Source organism: Aphelocoma coerulescens (genome assembly GCF_041296385.1).
Source record: "Aphelocoma coerulescens isolate FSJ_1873_10779 chromosome Z unlocalized genomic scaffold, UR_Acoe_1.0 ChrZ, whole genome shotgun sequence".
NCBI lineage: Eukaryota > Metazoa > Chordata > Aves > Passeriformes > Corvidae > Aphelocoma > Aphelocoma coerulescens.
In genome coordinates, this window is record NW_027184085.1 from 22993685 (window position 1) to 23021108 (window position 27424).

Consider the following 27424-nt stretch of genomic DNA (forward strand, 5'->3'; position numbering starts at 1 on the left):
TAGCTGGCAATAAAATATTTAAGCAATGGCGATAGAGAAATAAAAATCTTTTTCTGAGGTGCTGAGCGTCTCTATTGATTTTAGCGGGAATGACTTTGGTAAGAGCTGAAACTTGGCAATCACCTGAGTCAAACTTCCCTGTGTCTGATGAACAACCTGGCATCTACAGCTGTAACTGTAATGTCCAGTGCATTCACCTACTCCTTCATGGTGGGGATACCTCCCAGGTTCTCTTATTCAGAACTATCCTTCCTTATTTGCTGAAAATACCTGCATTGTACAAACAGCATTTTGTAACTCCACAAGAGAATAAGCAAAACTGTACAGTTGTTAACAGGTAAGCCTCACCTTGAATATAATTTAATCCCCACTACTTTGTGAAAGAGTATCTCTCTCAAGACAGAAAGCAAAATCAAACGCAGAAAACAAAAGACGGGAATAATATGTAACTTACCTTTTTAAACATAACTAGTGAGATAACAGCAGATGCTGTGAAAAGTGCAGCTATGATTATCATCATAATGCCAACAGGAATACTCTTATTAAGTCCAGTAAGAGATGAAATCCACCCACTGAAAGAAAGAGAAAGAACAAACGTTACTAGTACAGCACATGAACCATTTAACCAAACATACCCTCACCAAAGAAAACTTTATAACCTCCTGGTTCTCAACCATTTTGAATATTTTAAAAGAAACATAATGGGAATTTTACATAAGCATATTTTGGTTCTATGGTATGTATGCTTTTAAAGCTTAGTTTCCATTTTTTCCACAAAAAATGCAGTGAAACTATATAAAAAACATTGTAAATATTATCCTTGACCAAAATTGTGGAGAAATTAGAGTTGCTTATCAACTTCTTGAGGTTATTTTGTTATACTGTCATTTCAGATTGATTCAAGACTACATGAATTTGTAGAAGAGAAAATATCCCTAAAAATAGAGTTTCTAACTTCTATAAATACAGAACAGAAACATACCACACATAACAGCTTCTGTGTGGGAAGACTCCTTTAATTGTATCCACGTAGTGATACTTTCTCAAGTGAGGTTAATATAGTTTCTTAAGCAGAGAGCATCAGGTGAACTAATAGAAAAAACTGCTCTATCAACATCTACTTCAAGCATTTCCCCACTCTTCAGAACTGAAACACCAATAGACACCAACAGCTTCAGACTTGAAAACTAAAAAAGCAGGTTGCCTTAAGAACAAAACCCCATGCATTAAGATGAAAAGATTTTTCCATATTAGAAGAAAAAAAGCAGAAAATTATGTAAATCCAAACCTTAAAACTTTCCCCTACCTGTTTCAAACTGCTTTGATATCTGCTATGTCCTACTGTAATCTACCACAAAACCCCAAAATCCAAACTGTAATTAGGATTTTCCGATGATCTGGCTACTTTCCATACTCCTTCCCCAAGTACGCTTAAAAGCACACTCCACAGGCTTGGATGAATATGCTAAACAGAGGATTCCAGAGCAAAAAAAATAAAGCAGGATCTTTCCTTACATAACCATTCTAAAGCAATTTTTGTCTGCCTTGCATATATTTGGAGGTTTGCAGCAAAAAGTACTGATACAGGGAAGTGTCAACTACAACTACAACCCAACTACAGCACTGCCACTCATGACTCTTCATGTTACCAGCTGGTTACTGCAACCCTGCTTTTAGATAATTCCTTTATTCCAAGGACAGTGACTGATTCTCCACAGCTTCTCCTTGTAAAATCTAAGTATTAGACCTTAAAGACTTAAATAAAATATTACATACAAGCTTCATGTAAAAGCTTACATATTTCCAAACATTTAAAAGAAAAATCAACTTATTACAGAACATAGAGGTGACTCAGACAAATGAACTCTTCAAATAATATCAAAGATATACAACTATATTCACCCAGATGCCTTGTTAACTCATTTACAAATTTTAGGCATAAATTTCAATAAGGAGCAAGTACATTAATATCATTAGAAATAACTAACAATACAAAAAGATATCCAAACAGTGTACTATGGATGTCTAAATTTTTATTTGTTTACCTGAAATATAGAATGAGTAATAACTCCTTACACCACCAAAATAGAGGACGTAGTGTACAAAAGAGTAGTTCAAAGTGGTTTAAATTGAAGGATAAAATTTTGACCAACATAGTAACAGAAGTACCTCACATTCTTTGGATATATTTCACCCACTTCTCTTAGTTACGAGCACTCAAAAATGCCTTCTTTTGAGAGTTAAGTGTAACATTCCAGTGAACACAAGATTATTTCTTTGAAAACACAAAGACTGTATTGTGGTTGTTACTTCAAATATGAATGTTTGTCTTACAGGCAGTACAATGCTACAGCAAACAGAATACTCACCAGTTTCCCCATCTTTGAAATCCTGCAGCTTGAAGTACATGTACAGCAAACTGACAGATATATACAAAGAAGAACACAAAGAACCTGAATGAACTGTCACTCCTGAAAGAGGGGGGGGGGAAAAGATTAAAGCAGCCAGAAAATTCATGATTTTTATTCAAATTCTGTAGTACCAATCTAACTTTCTTCTGCATTAACTAGAGGAAAAGTACAATTCATCAACAATGATCTGAAGTATCAGCAATTCAGTGGTTTTTTTAGAGCATTTATTTACAAGAGCTGCTCTTTCTTCTTTAATATAGTGGTTTTGCCACATGCGCCTCTAAGAAAGATCAGGAGAGTTCTGTTCAGCCCACAGCAAGGGCTCTTCAACTAGCCATTTAAGTTTGTATAAAGAATTCTGCTCCACTTTCAGAGTGAAATTCACAGTGCTGCAAGATGGGAAGAAAACATTTAACTTGTGAAAGGAAATAAAAGTTCCTATCAAATTACTGACACATAGGGCACACCAGAATACTGAAGCAGCTCTTATTTTAAAGTGAAATGTACAAAATACATTTGCTGTTTAAATTACTAAAATGCCAGCCTTAAAAAGACTGAAAATCAAAAAAACTCCCCACCGAATATAAATGTCCAGGCAAAATTTTAATGAAGACTCAACTTACTACTATCAAAACTAATGATCATATGATATGCTTGCTACTAGAGCTCTTAAGAAAGTAGAAATCATTTAGTTAAGTTACAGAAACAGATTTTGCCCTTGACAGCTCTTCCTGCAGAAGGGAGTTTGTAATTTCCATACAACCAGTTCAGTTCAATAACTATTTCATTTTCAGCTGAGCAACTGACTGGAAGTTCAATATGCAAGTAGTAGTTTTCCTTTCTGAACCAGCAATTTTCATTAAGCAAAGCTATGGATTTACTAGACAGGAAATGCAAGTTAAACGATATGATTCCTCAAAGATTTGTGGGTACAGCAATACCTCCTCGGTTAGCAAAAAGAAACACTTCCTGTAGTCTAAGTGTTACACTTAATTGCAACTTCTAGCCATCAGTCTTTTTATGCAAGAATAAGAGTATTTTAACTGAGAACATCCTGAATCATTTCAATGTAAAAAAAAAATACTTTAGGAGTACAGGATTTGAAATCTCCACATGCTGATTCACCAAAAAAAAGTTTAATTTTGCATGCAAACACATCATTCTACTCTTAATCACACACCTCATGCTTCTGAAGTTTGCAAAGATTACTAACACCAGGAAAAATACTAGTTTGTTTACTATATACCTGTTCTACTAATTTTTAAGAATCTTAGGCTACTTCAAGTACTGTAGGTGTCTATGACTTAAAAATGCAAAATTTTAAGAGTAGCTATTTATGAAGTTCATTCAAGAGGCAAAAAATTTAAGACACTCTTGACTACTAACCTACTCGAATTCTTGGTGTGAAGAGGCAGAGATTTAATGAGAATTTTCTTTTCAACTGTTTTCAGCCCTTATTAACTTTAACAAAGTTAAGTATTTCCTACAAATATTTTGTCTGTGGTAAAAACTATAAATATTTTAAAGGATATTCCACAATATTACTAACTATTGGCATCTATATTTCAAATTCAAGAACTGAATTAATGGCAAACATACTATTTGTTTCTAATGAAAGCACTTTAAAGAATTATCAACATGATAATCAAGCAAATTCTGGAATGTTAATGAATTTTGACAAGTTTTTAAATATCCTAAGTCAAGCTGAAGTTGTTACCTGAAAGCTCCATAAAGTGGTCTGTACCAGCAGACAAAGGAACAAGGGGTAAAAAGCAAGAACCAGAGAATACTTAATCCAAAATCAACCCCTCGTGTAGCATCAACGTAAAACCAGGCCAAACATCCAAAGATATTAAGAAACAGTGTCACTGTATCAACTGTAGAAGCAAAAGCAAAATAATTACGTTATGTTTAAACAATAAATTATTACAACTCTAAAGTTACACCCAAAAAAAACATCAGCATGCTGACAACACTAATACCTGCTCAACACCTTCTGTAATAAATTGATTTTTACAGTTTTCTAAATTTCAGGTAAACCCTGTATTCACAAGTGAAAGGACTCAACATGAAAATTCAAGTACCACCAGCTACCTGACAATGGAAAATATCCTGTCATAACAATAAAACACTTTCAAACATTAAATTAAGAAAAAAGAGGTTTCCACAGCTGCAATAATTGACTTTTTTTTCTACAGTAATAACTGAATACAAATATTTATGAGACTACTGAATATTTTTTGAGAGAAAGCTTATAAAAGACATCAAGTGCATCACAAAATAAGCACTGTAAACATTCAAATTTGTAAACAAAAATTTCCCAAATAATCTTTCAACATGAAGCTTTTTGTCTTTCATATAATAAAACAAAAAAACCCCACTTACTAAGAATGTTCCCCAGTAAAACGCAATCTGCAAGAAGCTGTTCTAGATGCTTTAATATATTTTGTATATTCAAATATTTCTTAGAACACTGGTCTTTCTTAGAACATCTGCCTTTTTGGTGGTCTGTGGTTAGCTCAATACTATAATGTTCTCGTTGGCAGACCTTATTACACGTTAACTATTCAATTTCTACTAAAGAAAATGCATTTGAATTATGACTTCACATTTTACTTCAATTAAGTTTACTTCTTAGAACAGAGTAAGGCAATATTAAGAAACATTACAACTACTACCTTCATGGTATCTGGCACAGAAGTAAGTTCTGCTAGACTTCAAGGATGAACATGAATTTCTCTCTTTGTTCAGCAATAACCAGTAATTCAGGAGGGATTTGCTGCCTCAGAGGACAATTTCTTTCCTTATGGATCAGGATAAAGTGGGGTATTTATAACTGCACAAACTGCCCCTGACAGCAATGATTTTTCTTTTTATTTGAGTTCAGAGAAACATTTTAGTCATTCTACTGGATGGTAAGGTTAACAGAATAAAGATTCTGAAAAAGAGAATCCTCAAGCTCTTTTGTTGCTGTTTCAACTATGACTTAAGCCCTAAATTGACACAGTGGGAAAAAACTCTTAAAAGCAAGATGCACAGATCATTGCATGAAAGACTGATGAAACTGAAAACATGTCCTCAGAAAAATCGTATCTTCCTGTAAGAGTCACCAGAATCAAAGCACCTTGTTCTTTAAAATAAAAGGCAATTATTCCACCTACATGTCTTAGCACTGCCCCAATGGGTCAGCAAAGCACTAATTTCAGAATTTGGGTACTTATGCCTCATGAAGCAAAAGAAACAACACAAATCCCAGTCCCTTCCTTCCTTTGGTAAGTACAAGAAACTAAGAGAGGTATTCTCTCTTTTTCTACTCAATACTGGAAAACACAGAGACCCCCTACTTTACTAGAAACATTCAAATTCTGGTGGAGCTTGAACTTTCCAAAATGACTTTTTTTTAAAAACTTCAATTATGGTAATAGGACAAGTTTTAAAAGAATACCATTGGTGCAAAAGAGGGTGAAGCATCACACCCGCTACTGATACTAAAATCAGCAACACAGGGGTCTGCTTCACGACTGTGAGAGTCTCGACTTTACAAAACAAGTATTAGCAAGCTATAGAGGAAGACAGCAGTCTGTCTTGACTGACAATTCTCATTTCACTGCACTTGCCCTTCACTCTGCCTGCTTGCTGCAAGGTACAGGGACTCATTTATCCTTTGAGCCAACACCTTCACTACAGGATCTAGGCAAGCTTTGCTCTTGTATGAACAGACAGGTGTTTGTAGGTTCAGGGTAACAGTGTTAAGTACCTTCCACCTACTTGCCTCAGCAAATTAAACCATAATACAAGCTATTAAAAAATAATGACCACTTGGAGGCTGAAATCACCTAAGTCTTTGGCAGAAGTCTGTAACATGCAATTTCTGTAGGACAACTTCACAGCTATAACAATAGAGTACTCTGTGTGATTCAAGAAAACCTTCTCCTAGTTTGTGTGTGGAAGCAGCTGAGGTTTAAAAAAAGGCGTCCATGCCACAACAAGAGGCAACAATGGGAAATTACATTCGTTTAATAAGTATTCTTTTTTTGGTATAAACTTCACTGAACAGAAGAATTCTCCTTAGATATATTCCTTGTCTTAATTAACTACACTTTATCATCCATAAATGTCAGAAAGTGAACTGTAGATAAAGACCACAAGTTGTACTGAAGCTATTTGGCATGTACATTGTTGAGATGATTTTGTCATTCCATTTAAGACTGTATGAAAATAGATTTTTGTACTAAGTTTAATTTCTGTAATGTTTCATTTGATTGTATTCTCAGGAAACCTAAGTCCACGTTAGGACACACGACTGTCACTCTGGATTGGAACTGCCTAAAGGTGAATGGGACACGTACAGAATGGAGAGTTTTGAAGCCAGAAGGCAACTCACAGAAGGCAAGTGTGGACTGGACTAGTGAAGTTTGATCACACATAACCTTGAAGCACCAAGTAGCTTCAGATGTTGTTTAGGCTTTTGCTCCTAGTCTGTTCTGCTCACTTGGGAGAGACATGCCTTACAGAAAAGAGAAATATCTTTCATAGGGAAAAAGTAGATTCTAAACAGACTTAGATCAGCACATAACATAAGCATTAATCAGTCTTGGATCAGCACATAAACATGTGCTATCTAAAATGTCAAGGTACTTTAAAAAAATTTCCTATGCTACACACTAAAAAACCACATAATAATATGGAGTGGACCAACAGTGAATCTGTATGACAGCAACCAGTCAAACCTCTAGAAAACATCACTCACAAAGAAAGCCTGAGTGAACTATGCTCATTAAGGCAAAAGGAGATGACTAATGGGGATAAATGTGTTTTCCATAACAACAGTGGACAGAGCAGGAGGGGAGAATTAAATTATACACCAAGAAACATCTTGTAACTCTAAAAGACAGCAACCCATTAGAACAGGCTTGGAACAAACATCTACACAGATGGATATACATATACATATACATATACATATACATATACATACACACACACACACACCCCCCATCTATAATTTCCTCAGACAGAGGATGAGATGAAACTCTCCTAAACAGAAAAAGAAAAAATGTTGGAACTTCAGGGTATTATTTTTCTACCAGAATCTCTTCAGTTTGTAACTTCAAATAACAAATAATCTTTGAAAATCAGTAGTGTTTGTTTAGCGCATGCTATCAGCCTGTGGGGAAAGTAGCTGGAAAACACATGCTTTTGAGCCTGTTTTTGACTGTTAGCACAAGTCAAGAGACATTGTACTTGACACTGGACATAATAATAGCATGAAAAGATCTAAAAAGCTGTGCTCAGTGCTAATGCACTAGGAAAACTATCATTTTCATGTGCAAGCCCTTAAAGCAGCAATGGCCACAAAGCCAGGATAGAATAGAAAAGCTCCACCGACAACTATGAAAAGCCATTGCTAATTGATTGTTATAGTTCCCAAAAACATGTGAGCACTCAGTCTATTTAAAAAAAAAAAAGTCTTTCCCCTTGGGAAAAAATGTGCAAAGATAAAACCACATCAAAGTATCAGAAAAATCTGACTTCTGATACAAAAGGAGAAAAGAGGGATGAATTAATTAAATAGGGATACAAACAGACTTGTTTTCTCATACATGAAAGAGCATATGGATCTTAAACAGGTGAAGAAGTTTCCTCGGAGATATAAAAACCAAGAATGATGATATAAAATTAATACTAACTGTGGAAACACAGAAAACTAAACCAGAAAGTTTGTTGCCAAGGCTGCTGAAATGGAAAAGGACCTAGTGTATGAAGGGCTGAGAATGCAGTACTAGATTTATCCAAATGGGTTTATGTTCACAGAATCCCTAGACCTTACAAGACATAGGAAGTTCTGGAAGAGAAAATAAAATGTAGAGTGGCAAGCAGAAGCAGATCTACTACGGGAGTAAGTACCTCCTCAGGGGAAAAATGGTCAATGAAAAATTAGCCAAACCATGTAGGCGCAATCCTAGGAAAGGAAAGTCCCAAGGATGGATTCAACAGCCAACCCTAAGGCAGGGGGTTCTATACCCCATCATGTTTACCTTTTTTTTAAACTGTGAAATAGATTTTGTCTTTCTTTTCCTTTACTATGCCCTTTCCCTGCCTTCCTGAGTAATATGTAAGTCAGAGAGTACTAGAGCTAAATAACAAAGAGTGCAAGAAGACTTGGTTGAAATCTCAGTCTACCTAGAAGATTAGCTGTCATGTCAGTATAAAAGTGTAGCTCGTCTATATTTTGAAATAATGTAACTTCCTTTACTTGTTGCCAGAAGACAGAAAATGAAGAACAGTACTAATATTGCAATTCTAACTGCCCAACTTCACCTCATGTTTGAAACATATGCACTTTCAGAACTCAGTCCTGCAAATGACCAGAATTAGTAACCATCCTAAAATTCTGAGTAATTTAGATTTCATATAAATCTAAATTATCTGTCAACTTTATGAGAGTGACTAGTCATATACTCTACAGCTGCTTATTTGAAGATTAACGATCTAGCAATGAATATAGAAAGCAGTAGATTATGATGAAGTGGAACTGATTTGATTCAATAGTGTCTGCTCATTTCATGTGTTTCAATTACATGGTTCAATCACAGCAATAAGATTACCAGAGCAACGTGTAAAATAATGGAGATTTCCTAACTACATCTTAAACTATGAAAAATAGTACAGAAAACATCTGAAATCCACGTTTTCTTAGAAGGCTAAAAATATATTAAAGGCATCAAAGTACCTAAATCTCGCCATTTCATCGGAGTCAGAGTATTTATTAGGCTTTTATCAATCACACGGGACAAGGCAGAAGAAACAAGTGTGGCACCTGCACACTTGTTTAATCCACCATTTCTCCAGCCAAAACACAGCCCCCCAATGAGGGCAAAATTAATCCTAGAAAGATGGTGAAGAGCATGCTTTGCCTACAAAGGATAGTTTTAACATGGGCTGATTCTTCAGCTAATTGACACTCTTTCTCAAAATAGGGTAAAACGATATCAAGCCTCCGCTATAGATTAAAACCAGATTGAACAGAAAACTATGTATACTAAAGCAAATGGATATTATACATCTTGAACTCAAAAGTTTATTAACACTAATTTTGAGATTTATTTCTTAATATATAAGCTGATTTTAAAAACAGTAAAGTTACTTCTAAGTTAATAAATGGTCAAAGTTCATTTTACAACAGGAGAAACTTAAACCAGACAATTCCAATAAATTAGAACCAAATTGCCCTAGGATAATCCTCCTTTTTTTCTGTGGAAGCTTTTATGACGGAATTCAATCCTTTTAAAACTGAAGCTAACCATAAGATTTTGCTTCAACATTTGGCTTCTGGATTTAAAATAATTTTTCATTACAGATGTTCCAAAAGCCAAAGTAGCAGGTATGTATCACCAGGTTTGAATAGGCACTTTATTTTTCTTAAAAAGAAAATACTTACACATCCACAAATAGTACATAATCTTTACTGTCTTCTGGAATTCTACAGGAATGTCTACTGAAAAATCCTGGTAAAAACAAGGACCTACAGGAAAATTCTCAGGAAGAGGTGGCCAGTTATTTTTTCTACCTGCAAAACAGAAAATAAAGAAAAAAAAAAGGCCTTTATAATGTCATTTCAGTCTCTGTATACTAGAAAGAGATATACATTTGAACTTGTTCGAACTGTTTAATGGATGAGTTTCTCAGGTGGATGGATAACTTGGGCTACCAAAACCCAAGAGTTTTAAGAGCAATCCTCAACATAAACTTCAGAAGTGAAATACAATTAAGTGTAGCCAGGTCAAGGAAAACACAATATTTTATCTACATAAAAGACTGAGCAGGCACCTTATAGCTTCTACAAAGTAAAAATTTTTCCCAAAACAAACACATAGGGACAGAAAGACAATTTCTGAGAATTCCTTGACTTTTAAATATTTCCCTAAAGTCCCACCATACTCACATAGTCTGTTGAATACAAAGATGGGGGACTGAAAAGCATTCTTCATTTTCAGAATCCTGATATTTTTAATGTCAGAGTATCTCTAACAATTTGATCTAGTTTCCAATATGGTTTCCTGTCAAAACTTTCCTAAAGACAGTAAGTCTTAAGAAAGACAGTTACTGAAATGGTCTGTAACAAAGTTTTTGTAACAAGAATATGCCTTACAGCATCACTATATCTTGATACAGTTGTGTGACAAAGTGACGACACTGCTAAGGACACAGGATCAGACACTTGGGTTTCCTGTATGCTTATCTGATCAAAGGCCAGAGTACACATTCTGCTGAACACAAGTCATACCAAGGGCAGACTCAGATTCAGCTGAGACAATCACTGCAACAAACCTTTGCCACAGCATTTCAAACTCTGGATATAAGAGCTACATTAATTACCATGTGACCAAATGGGCTAGCTGAAATAGGAAACAGCACACTTTCATTAGCTCAAATGCAATGCTGCACAGAACCTGAACAGAGAAGGCGAAAGGCATTGAGTTGAGGTGATGCACCAGCTTGAAGATCTTTCACTGTAGTCAATTATGACAACATATGATAAGTGTCCTAGACGTGCAGCCAGTATGTTAAGGCAATTGAATGCAAGTAGCCAGAGAATTGCAAAAGACCCTGTTCTCCAATAAAGACCACTCTGTGGTGTTTTCAGAGGAGTCCAAATGAGTGTGCAGGTCCCCGGGATCCAGTAATGCGATACATGGAATAATTCAAAGCGGTGCCAGAGTAGGTTCATGATGGACATCAGGAAGCATTTCTTTACCAAGAATATCATCAAACACTAGAACGGGTTTCCTAGAGGAGTGGTCAATGTCCTCAGCCTGTCAGTGTTTCAGGGCACATGAACAACACCCTTAATAACATACTTTAACTTGTCCGTACTGATGTGGGCAGGCAATTGGACTATATAGTCACTGTGAGTCAAGAAGGTGGCAGCAGTGACCGAAGTGAGTTTGGTGGTTGTGGTGGCCAGTGGGCCTGCGGTACAAGGGACAAAGAGAGTCCACTGGTGGGACAGTCCCTAGTACCAAAGATCCTCCCCAGGTTAGGGTGAACAGAAAAGGCTTCCCCCAGAATGCTCTGCTTTGGTATGTTAATGTACCCCAGTTCTGCTTTCTCGGTTGGCCCGTTGGCCTCCCCGCCCCTTGTTACCTTTTATGTCCCTGCCCTAGAAGCTTCTCCACTCCCTGTTCCCCACTGGCCCTTGCCCCATTGCCACCCCCTCAGAGTTTCCCTATTGGCTCCCTTACCCCAGCCCTGCCTGCGCACCGCCCCCGTGCCCTCAGATCATTGGTCCCTGATGCTCGATCCGCTCCTGTATATAAACCTGCACCTCCATCGTTCTTTCTCTTCGTCCCTGGACCCCTTCATGAGCGTGGCTGCAATAAACCCCTCCCATGGAACTCTATACAAAGACCCTTTCCGTCTCTTTGTTATCGACCCATTCTAGGGAGCTGTCTGTGTGTCTGCGTGTACACGTGTGTGTGAGGGTGTGGTGGTCCTGCTGAGCAGCTTCGCCTTGGAGACACTTCCAGAAGGTCGCAGCACCTCGCACTCCAGCACCGCCAAGCCACAGCAGAGATTGTGACAGGTGGTGAGCATTAGATCAAGCTGTCCAGAGATTTCTTGGGCTCAGGGACACCTGAGCAGCAGCCCAAAGCCCTGTCAGGACCCAGAAGCTCTCACTAACCAGTCAGGAGTGGAGTGAGCATTACCAGGAGCAGTGTGGGAGATTTAATTGGCTTTAGGGAGCATGAGTGACCAGGGCATGGTGCATCAAAAAGATGCGGCATGGCAGTTTGTGCAGCAGAGCAAGCAGGGAGGGTGCTGCAATCTGCAGGTAAGTCTGCGCCTCAGGTAAGTGCTAACTGCTCTATCTATGTCTCTGCCATAGTGGTGGGCACTTGTGTCAGAACCAAAACGAGTGTGTCTACTCAGAACAGCTCCTGAGAAGCCTGACTGACACATCCACCCAGAGGGAACTGGTAAGGAAAGAGACAGGAGTACAGGTGGTGGCTTGCAATGGATGCACAGATACTTTTCCTGAAGAAAAGCCTTGTACCTGCACGAAATGTGCGTAGTTTGATGACCTGTTGCAGAAGGTGGACAGATTGCAACAGGCTGTGCAGTTTAGAGGGACTGAAACAGAGACTGAGACATGGCTTCAGAACCATACACCTACAATGGGTATCACTGAGTGTGAGACACCTTGGATCCTGGTGACCCACAAAAAGAGAGCTCAAGTCCAACCTCTACCCTCCAACACCCACACCAAAACAGATATGATGCTTTAAAGGCTTTAGATGTCCATTAACAAGTCCAACAAGGAGAATCTGGACCAGCAGTACATGGTCATTACTGTAATGAGAAACACTGAGTAATTGTGGTGGGTTCCTCCCTTAGGGTCACTGAGACACCATCTACCAAACCAAACAAGAGTCACAAGAGGCATGCTGCTTACCAGGGACTAAGATCTATGATGCTGCCTAGAGGATACCCCAACTTGTCAAGAGCATGGACTACTACCCGCTATTACTTTCTCATGTGGGTACAAATGATGCCACAAGCCAAAAAATAGTTAGGATGAAGGAAGACTATAAAGCCCTGGCAAGGCAAGTGACAAACACTGGTGCCCACATCATTTCTCATCTATCTTCCTGGTCAGAAGCAGCCACACTGTGGAGATCAACATCTGGCTTCCTGGCTGCCATCAAGGTTTTGGTTATAATTATAACAATGGTTTGTGCTTAAATGATTGTAGCCTGTTAGGGAGGAATGGGATCCACCTGCTTTAAAAAGGGCAAGAAAACCTTTGGCAGCATGCTGGCCAGTTGGGTGAGATGGACTTTAAACTACAGGACTCAGGGGGTGGGGTCCAAAGTGGACATGATCATTCCATTGCTTCCTTCTAAGGAGTAGGTCATGTCAACCAGTGCAGCAAAAGATGTTCCTTGACTGCTTCTCAAGATGAGGATCACAGAGCTAACCACAATAAGGGTGTTCATGGTTATGATGAATCCTCTTACACTCCATCTAGGGAACTTCTCTGAAGTGCCTGTACACAAACACACAGCAGCATGGCGAATAAACAAGAACTGGAAATCTATGTGCAGTTGCAAGGCCATCATCTCATTGCAATTACAGAGATATGGTAGGATAGCTCACATGACTGGAATAATGTCATGCATGGCTATGAATTTTTTAGAAAGGACAGGTCAGAGAGGCAAGGTGGTGGAGTTAATCTTCATATGAGAAAGCAACTGGAATGTATCAAGCTCTAATCAGGAGCAGACAAATGAGTTGACAGTTTATGGGTGCGAATTAGGGGACAGGCTAATATGGGTGATATTGTTGTAGGTGCTTACTATAGGCCATCTGATGAGGAGGAGGAAGCTGATGAGGCTTTCTTTTTCTTACGGTCACAGGCCCTGGTTCTCCTGGGGACTTCAACGACCCTCGTATTTGTTGGCAGGACAACATGGTCCAGCACACACGGTCCAGGAAATTCCTGCAGATCACTGAAGATAATTTTTTGATGCATACGGCAGAAGAGTCAATGAAGACAGTTGTGCTGCTGGATGATCAAACCAGAAGGGACTGGTTGAAGATGTGAAGGCTGGGGCCAGCCTTGGCTATAGCAACCATGAGATGGTGGAACTCAAGATCCTGTGTAGAGGAAGTAAAGCAGCAAGCAGGACTAGAACCCTAAACTTCCAGAGAGCTAACTTCAGCCTCTTCAAAGACCTGCTTAGAAGAATCTCATGGGTTAGGGCTCTAGAGGAGAAGTGGGTCCAAGAAAGCTGGTCAATATTCAAGCATCACTTCCTCAAGTCCAGTGTATTCTCATGAGCAAGAAATCAGGGAGAGGGGGAAGGAGACTTGCATGGATAAGCAGGGAGCTTCTGGTAAATTTCAAGCACAAGGAAGAAATTTACGGGATGTGGGAAAAGGAGCAGGTCACATCAGAGGACTACAGCAACAGCATCAGGGTATGCAGGGATGTGACAAGAAAGGCCAAGGCCCACTTGGAATTAAGTCTGTCAAACGATATCAAGGACAAGCAGGGCTTCTACAACAACATTAGCAGCAAAAGGAAAACTTGGGAAAACGTGGGGTCACTGCTGAATCAGATGGGTGTCCTGGTGAAGGAAGACAGAGAGAAGGCAGAATTGCTGAATGCCTTCTTTCCTTCAGTGTTAACTGCTGTGGCCAGCCCTAAGGAATCCCAGACCTTGGGGCAAGGAGAGAAAGGCTGGAGAAAGGAATACTTCCCCCCAAGTCATAAAGGGTTTGGTTAGAGATCAACTAGGCAGACTTCTTAACACCCATAGATCCACAGGCCCTGATGAGTTGCACCCATGGGTGCTGAGGGAGCTGGCAGATGCTGTAGCTGAGCCACTGTCCATCAGCTTTGAAAAATCACAGAAAACAGGAACAGGGCCTGATGACTGAAGGAAAGCCAATGTTACTCCCACCTTCAAAACTGGCAAGAAGGAGGGGGATCCAGGAAACTACCAGCCAGTCAGCCTCACCTCCATCCCTGGAAAGGTGATGGAACAGAACATCCTGGAGGTCATCACCAAGCATGTAGAAGAAAAGAAGGTCATCAGGAGCAGTCAGCACGGATTCCCCAAGAGGAAATCGTACTTGACCAATCTGACAGCCTTCTGTGATGGCAGGGCAGGATGGGTCGATGGGGGAGAGCAGTGGATGTTGTCTGCCTCCACTTCAGCAAGGCTTTGGACACCGTGTCCCATAATATCCTCATAGGTAAGCTCAGGAAATGTGGTTTAGATGAATGGGCAGTGAGTCAGATCAAGGACTGGCTGAATGGCAGAGCTCAGAGGGTCAGGGGAGTAGAATCCAGTTGGAGGCCTGCAGTCAGTGGTGTTCCCCAGGGATCAATGCTGGGTCCAGTCTCACTCAATTTGTTTCTCACTGACCTGGATGAAGGGATACAAGGTTCCCTCAGCAGGTTTGCTGATGGTACAAACTGGGGGGGTTGGCTGATACACCTGAAGGCTCTGCTGCCCTCCGGCTGGACTATGGTAGGCTGGAGAGTTGGATGGAGAGAACCCCAGTGAGGTTCAACAAGGGAAGAGCAGGGTCCTGCCCCAGGGAGGAACAACCCCAAGTACCAGCACAGGCTGGGGCTGCCCCACTAAAGAGCAGCTCTGCAGAGAAGGACCTGGGAGTCCTGGGGGATCACAAGGTGACAATGAGCCGGCAGTGTGTCCTTGTGGCCACGAGGCCCAGTGGGATCCTGGGGTGCGTCGGGAAGAGTGTGGCCAGCAGGTCAAGGGAGCTGATCCTCCCCCTCTACTCGGCCCTGGTGAGGCCACGTCTGGAGTGCTGTGTCCAGTTCTGGGCTCCTCAGTACAAGAGAGAAATGGAGCTTCTGGAGAGTGTCCAGCAAAGGGTCACAAAGATGATGAAGGGTCTGCGGCATGTCTTATGAAGAGAGACTGAGAGAGCTGGGCCTGTTTAGTCTAGAGAAGAGAAGACTGAGAGGGGATCTCATCAATGCATACAAATATCTCAAAGGGGGTGCAAAGAGGTTGGTGCGAGATTCTTTCCAGTGGTGCCCAGATACTGGACAAGAAGCAATGGCAATAAGCTAAAACACAAGAAGTTTCACTCAACATGATGAAGAACTTCTTTACGATGAGGGTGGCAGAGCACTGGAACAGGCTTCATGGACTATCCCTCTCTGGAGACCTTCTAAACCCACCTGGATGCATTCCTGTATCACCTGCTCCAGGTGACCCTGCCTTGGCAGGGAGCTGGACAAGAAGATCTCCAGAGTCCCCTTCCAACTCTAACTATTCTGTGATTCATTGTAGGTCCCTTCCAGCGGAAAGTATTTTATTCTATTCTACAAAATTCCCTGACAACTTGAATTACTAAGCAATTATGCAATTTGGAATTGTAACACTGCATATTCAAAAAAAAGACCAGCATGTGTGAAAATGAAACAGAACCATGAAAAGACTAGATAAAGTCAACCTTGCACACGATGGTTTGCTTTGTTGGGTTTCAGGAGTTTTTTCTGAACTTCAGTCTGAAGTTTTTCCTTTTGAAAACAAATATTCCCACAGATGTACTTGTAGCAAAGCGTCTTCAGTTAAGAGGACATAAATCTTCTCACTTTTGTGAAACTGCTGTAAAAAACTGTTTGTTTTGCAGAGCACAGAGTTTGCAGCATACAAAAAACTAGTAAAAGATTAATAATAAAATAGGTCTTTCTGCTGTTTGGGTAGAATATTATGTTTGTAACACAGCAAAAATATGAAAATGTTTCCAACTAGAGAAGTTCTCCTACAGCTATACTGACAGATGAGAAATCAAAGAGATGTTACTTTAGGAAGTTAGTTTTACTTCATCTCAAAATGCTCCATTTCTATTCAGTAGAATTACTCAGATACTAATCTAGAACAAAAATAGCTGATAGAAGAGAGTAACATGCCACATTTAAGTTTTTTTCAGTGAAAACCTGAAAGGACAGCCCAGTTTTTTTTCACTGTATGCATTTTCTCAAGGGAGATAAACTTCCTTTTCCTGAAGTCATTACAAAAATCCTTCTTCAGTTGGCTTCACAATGTCACTGTAAAATTAAAAGTTTCTAAGAAAAAGTGAAATTTCTGAAATTTGAAGTATATTTTTCATGCGTACCCCCTTGCTGATTGAGACTCTGCATTTCCCTTTCTCTGCGATCTAGTTCAGCTGCTTTTCTTTCCAGTTCTTCTTGACGCTTTAGCAGTTCTGCCTGGGCCAAGGCATGCTCCTGAACAAAACAAATATCACCAGAGACGGATAAAAAGTATGCATATGGCATAAATATTCCAAGTCTTTTCACTATAATTAAGCATCTCCAGTTATGAAGACTGACCCAATATAGCACACATTCATGTATTAGCCAATTACTTAAAGGCAGTATTAATTTTAATTAGAAAAGCAATGCTTATTTACAGAATACATTATTCCAGAAGTGTATTTAAATAATTGTAACTAAAAGGAACCTAGGGCCTAAAAGTTGCAGACAAACCTTTGCTATTTGTGTGTAGGAAGATGGTTCTTCTGTTGGTTTCATTATTGCTGGCTGGGTACTGGGTACATTAGGCATTTTCACATTTCCTGGAGGAGGCTAAGAAAACAAAAGACAGTAATAAGGAAACATTTTCCTATTCTAATAAACTTCTTTTCACTATATCTGTAGGAACCAATCTAGTTGTTTTAAAGGAAGCGCTGCTAATAGAAACTGGCAACTTGATACGCTGCTTGCAATATTTACAACCTTTAAAAAAAAGACATCAACTGAGTTCTGTGGTGCAGCTTATCCTGCACTGTTTCCAACAAACAGTCAAGGAATTTTAGGATTCAGTAGAATTAAATGGAATTTTAATTTTGTTCAGACATTAATGTTAATACAGACAGTTACTGTTTCAGAGAATTGCAGCACTTAACAGTCATCTATTCATATTCTGAAACACAATGTCATTTATTAATAATGTCTTCCAGAGCCTTCTACTTAACAAAGGCTTACATCACCTGGCTAACTAAAGAAGTAATGTACCATATTAAACTTTCAAATTCAGAATCCATAATCTATTGCTTGACTATTTTACCAATTTTTGCTAGGTATCACTCCAGAATTTCTGCTAGGTTGATCCATGTGTTAAGAATATAATCCCAGCAAAAGTTGCATTTCAGCCACTGTTTTCAGAGGATACAGACTGTTCCTGAAATATAGTAGTATTTCTTTCATTAAGTACAGAAAAGAAGCGGATGTTTTTGCATACTACTTTGTTTTCATACTTAGCTTCATAATGTGTGCACGGGTAAAAAAAGTTGTACTTGATCAAAACGATCTTAAATGGTAGAAGTTCAATATGGCTTTAATGTGGTTTTCCAGGTTACTATTCAAAGATCACAACAATGCACAATAGGCACAGGTATTATAAATCATCTACTATAGATGCAGAACCTAGTGAAGAAAGCATTGTGGTCATAGAGCATTTCAAGTTGAAAGGGACCTATAAGGATCATGGAGTCCAACTCCAAACCTGAGTTGGTTAAGCAGGACTTTCCCCTCACAGACCAGTGCTGGCTATGACAGCATTGTCTCTCAGGTGTTTTTCCCTTGCTCACAGAATAACCTTAATTTTACCAGGCACTGCAGTGAAACTTTCTGGCCTGTAATTACCAGAGCCTTCCTTCTAAGTCTTGCTGAAAACTGGGACTTCCACTCAACTGGTACCTTTCCAGACTCCCAACACCATTGAAAAATAACATGGAGAAGACCCATGATATGATCAGCCAGCTCTTTCAGTACACTGGGATGAATTCCATCAGGCCTCACTGACTTCATTCAGTTGGAGCAGTAAATCTTGGAACACCTTCAGCGTTTATAAAGCCTTCAAATCACAGGACTACAGGGGTCCATCCCTGGGCCCATCACTGGTGTTAGAGGTAAAAAAGGCACTAAACATCTCTGCTCTGTCCACATGCCTATTTGTGAGGTGACTGACCTCATCAAGTAATGGACCAACATTACCTCTGTTTTATACATATATATATAAATATATATATATATATCTCATATATATATACAGAGATATATATATATATCTCTCATATATATACAGAGATAGATACATATATCTCTGTATATCCTTTTGCTGCTGACCTTTTTAAAAAGCCATTTTGTTTTCCACCACAGTGCTGTCCAGCTTGGATGCTCATCAAGCTTTAACCACACAAATCTCTTCCCTGCAGCAGCAGCCAGCCTCTGCAGCCCTCCTGTGTCATCTGTCCTTGCTTTCAGTGTCCATACACCTCCCATTTTTATTTAAGTTCTAGGAAAATATTCCTGCTCAGCCAAGCTGGCCTTCTGCCCCATTTCCTTGAATTACAAGACTTTGAATTTGCCTGCTCTTGAGCTCTTAAAAGATGGCTCTTAAGAAATTACCATCATGCTTTTTAAATTCAGTTTGCTCTAAGTCTTCCTGTCAAATTACTTATTTTTATAACCCTAATCAAAGCTGAGAAGCAAAAAAAAAAACCAGCTACTTACAATGAAACAAAGAGAAGTATTTAAATGCCTTGGAAAATCATTTAGCTATCAAAATAATGCTCAATAAAAACCCCTGCAAAACACAGCTGCACAGTTTGGGCTTTTCCTAGAAGCAAGAAGTACTGAAGTTGTATTAGTACACTCTCAAGTTCTAGCACTGTGCTTACACCCTGGGCTGCATCAAAAGAAGCTTGCCCAGAAGCGGCCCATGTCAGGGGAAGCATTTCTGCCCGTCCCCTCTTCTCTCATAACACCCCAACTGGATTACTGCATCCAGTCCTGAGGCTCCCAGACTAAGAAGACCATAGACATAGTGAGTCCAGAGGAAGGACACCAAGATGATCAGAGGAATGGAGCACCTCTGCTGTGAGGACAGGTTGAGAAAGTTGGTATTGTTTAGCCTGGAGAAGAGAAGGCTCTGGGGAGACCTTATAGCACCTGGCAGTACCTGAAGGAACCCAACAACAGAGCTGGTAAAGGGACTTTTGACAAGGGCATGCAGTGACAGGACAAGGGGGAACAGCTTTAAACTGAAAGAGAGTAGGTTTAGGTTAGGTATTAGGAAGAAGTTCTTTATCATGAGGGTACTGAGGCACAGGAACAGATTGCCCAGAGAAGTTATGGATGCCCCATTCCTGGAAGTGTTCAAGGCTAGACTGGATGGGGCTTTGAACAATCTGGTCCAGTGGAAAGTGTCTCTGCCCACAGCAGAGGTCTGGAACTAGGCAACCTTTGCCAACACCAACACTCCTTGACTTGACAGCCCAACCCTTCCATCCTTCTGGAACCTGGAAGACTTGGTCTCATGTCAGGCATAATGACAATTTAAAAACAATACTTGATCCATGTTTCTTACCTCAGAAAAAAGTCACAGTCATCCTGTAAAATTTCTTTTATTTCTCATTTCATACTCCATAGAATTATATTTTTGTTTGAATTGGAAAAGACCTTTAAAAGGTCATCCAGTCCAACCCTGCTGCAATGAGCAGGGACATCTTGAACTAGATCAGGCTGCTCAGAGCCCTGTCCAACCTGACCTTGAGTATTTCCAGAAATGAGCGAAGTCTGACTTACATTTCAGGATGAAGTTTTAGAATTCTGCCTTAATTAATACAGAATTTACTAAGTATACAAAATGAAACACATTTTATTCCTTTATAGATCAGTATATACATGGAATAGTTGGGAAAGAATGATGCTGCCTGTTACTTGCTAGAACACAGTGAAGTAATTAAATACTGTGGGGGAAAACTCAAGACTTCCCAGGAAAACATGCTGAGCAGTAAGACTTAAGAGACCAACTTCTGTTCCAGGAGATTGAAAAAGATGACCTCCCGAGATTCCTTGCAAGCTAGACCTGGCATATTTTGTCATACCTATCTGTTCATGAGGTGTTGGTTGCCTGTCCAGGTGCTATTGGTGTCTTAGGGACTTGGGTAGGGATGAGTGGCTGACAGCCTGCATGGGATTGACAAGTCATTCACAACAAGACAGGTGGTCGGCAATTCTGTCTTTTTAAGGGGACAAATCTTAACGCTAATTACCTACACTTGTGTTATGAGGACTGCAATAACCTCCAGCCATCAGTGAATAGATAAAGCCATATCATGTTGTCTCACCACATTTCGACAAGGCAAGTACATCAACTGTTTTTACAGGAACTTTACTTCATAGATCTATGGTCTCTGACTGCTCCTTGACATGAATATACGCTATCTTGAAATTCAACTGTACAATAACCCTTTTTGTTTCAACCCCGGATGGTACTTCTGGGATTGATCTTTCTAATTCATGCCTTGCTGTCACAGCAGTGCTGAGAGACAAAGTAAATCACTGAGACCTCTCTTAAAGAGAAGAATTTTTGTTAAAGAAACTTCTTCACCCTAGTTTTCCCACAGCAGAGTCCATGTTTGATTTCAGGCAGGTACCACAGTAAGGACAGCTTGAGCTGAGAGAGACCTAGAAAAAAGAAATCCCTGGGCTTTTATAGCTTTACAGCCTATGAACTCATTCTCCACATGATCTTTATGTGCCCTGCATATGCCTTTTGGGCCCATACGATTTTTGATCTGGGGCCTACTAGTTCTTTATAGAACTCTTTATCTGTAGCTGTTTTTATCTGGATATATTGCAGCTTCTGTTGACAGCTGCAGCTTCTTAATCTTTCAGTCTGCACTTGTCTTAGAGGTTTCCTTCACAAAATTAAGTAACAGTTCAAGATTAGCTCAACTTTTCAAGGTGAAAGTTAGCAGTTTGCAGCCTAAGGCTTCAGCAATAATCAATTTAAAAATAATTATAATAGAGTTTAAAAATTTCATCTAACTAAACTTGTTTTCAGCAGCTGACTGGAGATAAGTGTTCAAAAGACGTTCTCTCTTGAATTGATTTCCTCATATGGGTGAAGCTTATTTACTGGGGGCAGGTTAAAACTTCCAAAAGAAGCCAGGAGTGGATGATCACTTTGGTTTCCTACAGACTTCTGTGTTTTTCTACTGTGTTTAGATACAAGATGGAAGGACAGGGAGCCACCCAGGAATTTGCTGAAAAAAAAAAAAAGTCCATTGAAATACATCTCTTGAAACAATGACTGAAAACCCAACTCCACTAATGAATTTTCCAGTTTTTTTAATGCAGCAATTTGAAATTGGTTGCTATATGCATTATTGTGTATAGATATATATGGGTATACAGGCATATCTATATACACAGAGTGCCCAGAGAAGTTCAAGACTTAGAAGCAGGAAGAGATTAAAAGCTTTCTTTAACATAGTTTCATTAAATGATGAAGCAGAAATACTAATTGTATAATCTCATCTTCATTGCTGTTTTTCAGAAACATGAGGAAAAGATATAGTATAATCTCCATGGTGACTGTTGGAGCTAGAGACAAAACCACTGAGGATCAGCCAAGGATATTTAATTTGACATTTACACCATTCTCTGAATTTATTTTTTGTTGTTGTTGATTAATGATCAAAAATAAGACAGATTTTGAAATCTGATAAACATAAAGGAAAAAAAACCCTAACAAAACTCCTGATTTTTCATGTTAGATACTAAGGTGGTGACACATGCAACCGAAAATCTCCCACACCTACTTGCTTTCCTCTGTATATTTTACGTATTACCTTCCTACCACTGAAGGTGAAGGATGAAAAAAAGTCAAGGCACAAAAACACTAGAAGTAAGTAAACACAATAAGGAATACTGAGAAAAAGTAGGATTTACTTCTTTTTCCCCGTCCCATCCTGTATCCAAAAAAGACTGGTAGGAAGCATCTCGCTTGACAAAGGGAGCACAACTGAAATAATGTAACAAATGTTAGTATTCAGTTTGATATCACTCTCTCACAGAATAAACATCCATTGAAATCCTGTCTGGATTTGAAATGGAGAAATATTTTTGCAGTCTAGCATGCTTCATTAACTTCTGTTTGGAGAGAATGGGGAAAAAATCATGATCACCAGGCTGGAAGAAGATCTTAAGGACCGTCTGGTCCATCTTTCTTCACAAAAGCACAGTCTGAACAAGACGGCCTAGCAGCCTGTCCAGTTTAATCTGAATGCCACAGAATCCAACACTTCCCTAGGGAGATCAGTCCAAGGAAGTTGTTGATCAGGTTGTTCTCATTGTGAAACATTTTCTTCTTGTGTCCAATTGAATCTCCCCAGCAGTAATTTTTACTCATCATCTCTCATCTTCTGCATGTGACTTGTAAAAATGGAGTCTCTATCTTCTCTATAGCCACTTTTTAGAGGCTGAAACATGGAATTAAGGTCTTCCTAAAACTTCATTCCTCAAAGCTGAACAAACACAGTTTTCTTAGTTGTTCCTCACATGTCAGGCTTCCCAGGCCTTTGATTGTGCCTTTGTGGCCCTTCTCTGGACCCTCTCCAGCCTGTCAACATCTTTTTTGTACAGCAAGGATCAAAACTGAATGTTGTGTTAATTCTGGAGACTGCAAGATACCATCTTGCTACAAACACTGGAAATCTGGAAATTAACCTCCTCACCAAAACTACTTGGATGCTTTTGCTCTGAGCAGCACACAAAACACAGAGTGACTTCTATCCCTATCTGATGGACATCAGACAAGACAGGGATACTGACACTTGGGTATTCCCCTAAGTCTGAAATTCACAGACCCTGCTTCTACCTCTATTCATCCAGTCTTTAAAGGCATTTACTTCCACTGTCTCTTCCATTACTCCTGTTGCACCCATTTCTTTGTACATACATAGTATGCTCTTCTCTCGCATACAAAGCTGTTAGGAAAAGACAGGTGAGTGCATGGAATTGTGAGTATCCTCAAGTACCTAGGTACATTCCTTCAAATGCATATAATTACAGAACAAATACTCACATGTTCAGCATCCACAAGATACAGAGGAAGGGGAATAACATGTAAAGGCTGATTATTACTGCACTTAGCTTTACTTTTTCAGTCTTGTTTTTGTCAAGAAAACCTGTGGAAGTTCTTTATCTCTGCAGAGAAGTGTTCATTCAATGGACAATTTTTATTAATTTTTTAACATGCCATAGATTATTAACTCAATCACAGTGCATCACAGAGCTGACCACCGACTTAGATTTCCTCCATCCTCCCAGTTTCCTGAGTGACACCTTGTCTAAAACCCCAACACATCTCTAATGGGCAATTACAATTTTTTATCCAGGCACATCTGACTGTTCAAAGTCAGATAATCTTAGCCATATGCTTCCGTTCTCCTTTTCCCACAAAGCTGCATGTTAAAATAAGTACGTAAGTAATAAAAAAAGTCAGAGTAGCTCAAGATTATATTTTTTTAAAACAAGATCTACCGTCTTTACGACTTATGGCCAATACAAAGCAATTCTGAAAGACTTCAAGCTTCATAAAACTAAATCTAACATAATTCCTCATATTGTGAGCTAGGAGAAAATAATTTTGGAGACTTACTTAACATTGTTGCTAGTTGTAAATATTCTACCTTAAACAGCTGATCCAAGGCATACCCAAAACCAAGCTTCTTCCCCACAGAATTTTAAAACTGTGTGAAACCTTACTGTTTCATCACTGTGACAGTCTGCTCTCCCTGTCCCCACTACTTCCCAGAACCTTGCTCAAGCTATAACCAGTGACAGTTGTAATGGATCCAATCTGGTCATGAAAACTGCATCCAGCTCTTAAGTAGATTTTGGGGGAGACAGGAAACTGTAGGCAAGGGCTACTCTGAGCAATACACCCACCTAACCATAGTGCTAATAAAGATTTGACTCAAGCCAAGTTTGGAAGAAACTAACTTCTGTAATCGGTATGTAAATATGACCATAAGTCAATCATCTTACTTCGTAAACAGTGCACAGCCCAGGGCCCCTTGAGCTCTCTCACACAGCAATGGGCTACACACCAGGACCTCCCCTTAAGTAGGGTCACCCCTCAGGGTTACTCCTTGAGGCTGAGAAATTCCTTGCCACAACAGATTTTCAGTAATTGACACTAAACTTTGAAATCTTAGCTAAGTGATAGAAAGGATTGATTGGGCTCATATAGTCCCTTAGATGTATATCATTGATGAAATCTGGGACTAAGTCTGTATCCACACCGAAATGCTCCTCAGGAAGGAGTCCAGAATGCAACAGGGCTCATGACTAAACAGGAGGGCCTTCCTGACAGCTTTTTCTGACCATGTCCTCTAGGCAGTAATCAAATGTACCTCACCATTGAATCTTACTAAACCACTTTGCTATCAAACTTTGCATTAGCTGTTGTCAGAGACTGAAATATTATATTTTATGACTTAAATATTTTCTTAAAAGACTTTTAAAACTGTACTATGAAAGCTGCAGAGAAGACTACCACACCCTGAATGGGGCCCTGACTGAGGCCTGACACTGCTCACTGATGAAGATAAGATAAAGTAACAACTCAGGGCTGGGGACATTGACAGAGCACAGTCTAAACACCTCCAAGATGAGGACCACAGCCCCAGGGCTACCAGCTGCCAGGCTCCTACAGACCCTCGAACCAAGGGGTGGAGGGAGGAGAGGCTTTGGGTGTCTTGGAAAAGTCTGTGGTCAGAGACACAGTGACTGCCCATCCTCCAACTGTGCAGAGCCCAGCTGAGGGGTCCTCACCGGGGGGGCGGAACTTATCCACAGCAGAAGGGGGTGACATGGCCCATCACAGGGGCCCCCCTCAAAGGGGTCCCCAAACCCTGCACCAGAGCACCAGAGATGATGCAACAGACCCTCAGTGTTGCAAGGGACAGTGTCAAGCCAGCCCCTGCAAGAGAATCACATGGGTGTTCCCACCTGGCCCAGTGTATATTAATCCACGGAATTCTGCACTCCTCAGTGTGTGGCGGCGTGTGGTGGTGTGGTGTGGTGGCATGGCGTGTGGCAGCATGTAGCGGCGTGGCCACAGCAGCGATGGGGGACCCACACCACCAGCAGAGCAGATGGAGGGGAGCAACAAGACATCGTTGGGACCCTCGGATGGGTGATTTGCTTCCACCTAACCCCTGTCACCTCTCCCTGTCCCCACCCCCCACGCACACTTCTTTTTTCTATTTCTTTCTCTCTTTTCTCTTCCCTTCTCTTTGCCTCTCTACTATCAAATAAAATACATCCATTTTTTGGCATCAACATCTAACCTCGTTTGGTTTTAATCTCATTTCTGGGGATATTTTGAACCTTCTAAGTTCTTTCCAGTTTATGCACAGAGACTTAAGCTTGCTTTGCTTTTCTGGGTCTAAACCAGATTGCAACAGCTATGCAACTTTGTTAAAATGCTGGTTTGTATCAATTAACATAGAGCTCCTTCTCTCTCCCGACTGAATTGTGTCGCTCCATCCATGGCATTGCAAATACTCAAATATGAATACTCCCTAACAGTACTACCAGATTCGTCATAAAAAATAACACTGCATTTTAAAAATGCAGTATTTTAATGTTTATAAATTGTATTGACAGAAAATAACCAGCCACACATTTTGCTCATCTTGCACAAGATCTTCACTATCAAAAGCAGCCAGTGAAAAATGGAGTTACAGTAGGAATTTACTATCCCATTTCTTGCGTTCCTCGCCACAACAGAAAAGCACAAGGTATGCTGAAATCATACAAATTAGAAACATAAAACATACTTATTTTACATAAATTTTTCCTTTAACTACTGCACCACTATTCAAAGCCTGTAGACTGTTATGGAAACACCATGTTTTCTCGATTCTGAGCAACATTTTCCTTAAGTGAAACAGAAATCAAAATCAAAACCCTGGGGAAGTGTGCCACACTCATAAGCTTCAAAGCCAGTGAAAAGCAGAAAACTATAAGGACAGACTATCAGTAGTCTTATGAACAGGGAAAAAACTCCGTTTTGTTTTGGTCCCCTTTGAGAAGGCCACTCTTCCTTAACAAATCAAAGTTCTCTTAAATCAACCGTGCCAATGCATCCTCCAAAAACCTAATGGAACTATCTATTCTTACGCATCTTCCACTACCCATATCTAGCCCATCATACATTTTACAACATCAGTCCCAACTGTGAAAATAAAACCTCACAAACTAAGAAAGATTAACAGCATGATTAAGAAATAAATGTGCTTACTGTTCTTGAATCAGAGAACGGATTGTACTCATCAAGCCCTGGAGGAACATTTCTTGTCACTTGTGTAACAGAAGGATCCTAGAAGTGGAAACAGTTGTGTAAATTTATGCACATGTATATAATCAAAAAGTCAACACCCATACCATTATATCATATAAAACTCAGATTTTCTTTCAAAGTAAAAAAGGTTTGTTTTCACTAAAGAAATCTGTAAACATCCACCTCATTATCTCCAAAATAACATCATTTCATTCTGAGCTTCTTAAAAACCTAGATTAACACAGTATAACAGAAACCCCATCTGTCATACATTTGATTTATAAGGAAAAAAGCTCTCATCAAAGAAGGGAAAAA

General features: G+C 39.7%; 1 protein-coding gene across 1 annotated transcript in view; it reads right to left on the reverse strand.

Annotated features, from left to right (window-relative positions):
- Positions 1-27424, reverse strand: part of SCAMP1 (secretory carrier membrane protein 1) — a 45452-nt gene that overhangs the window by 4359 nt on the left and 13669 nt on the right. The window contains exons 2-8 of the mRNA XM_069001294.1: positions 27071-27148; positions 17452-17550; positions 17079-17190; positions 9853-9981; positions 4129-4288; positions 2370-2471; positions 455-572 (exon numbers count right to left, since the gene is read on the reverse strand). Coding sequence (XP_068857395.1) covers positions 455-572; positions 2370-2471; positions 4129-4288; positions 9853-9981; positions 17079-17190; positions 17452-17550; positions 27071-27148 — 798 coding nt within the window. The remainder of the gene's footprint in view (positions 1-454; positions 573-2369; positions 2472-4128; positions 4289-9852; positions 9982-17078; positions 17191-17451; positions 17551-27070; positions 27149-27424) is intronic.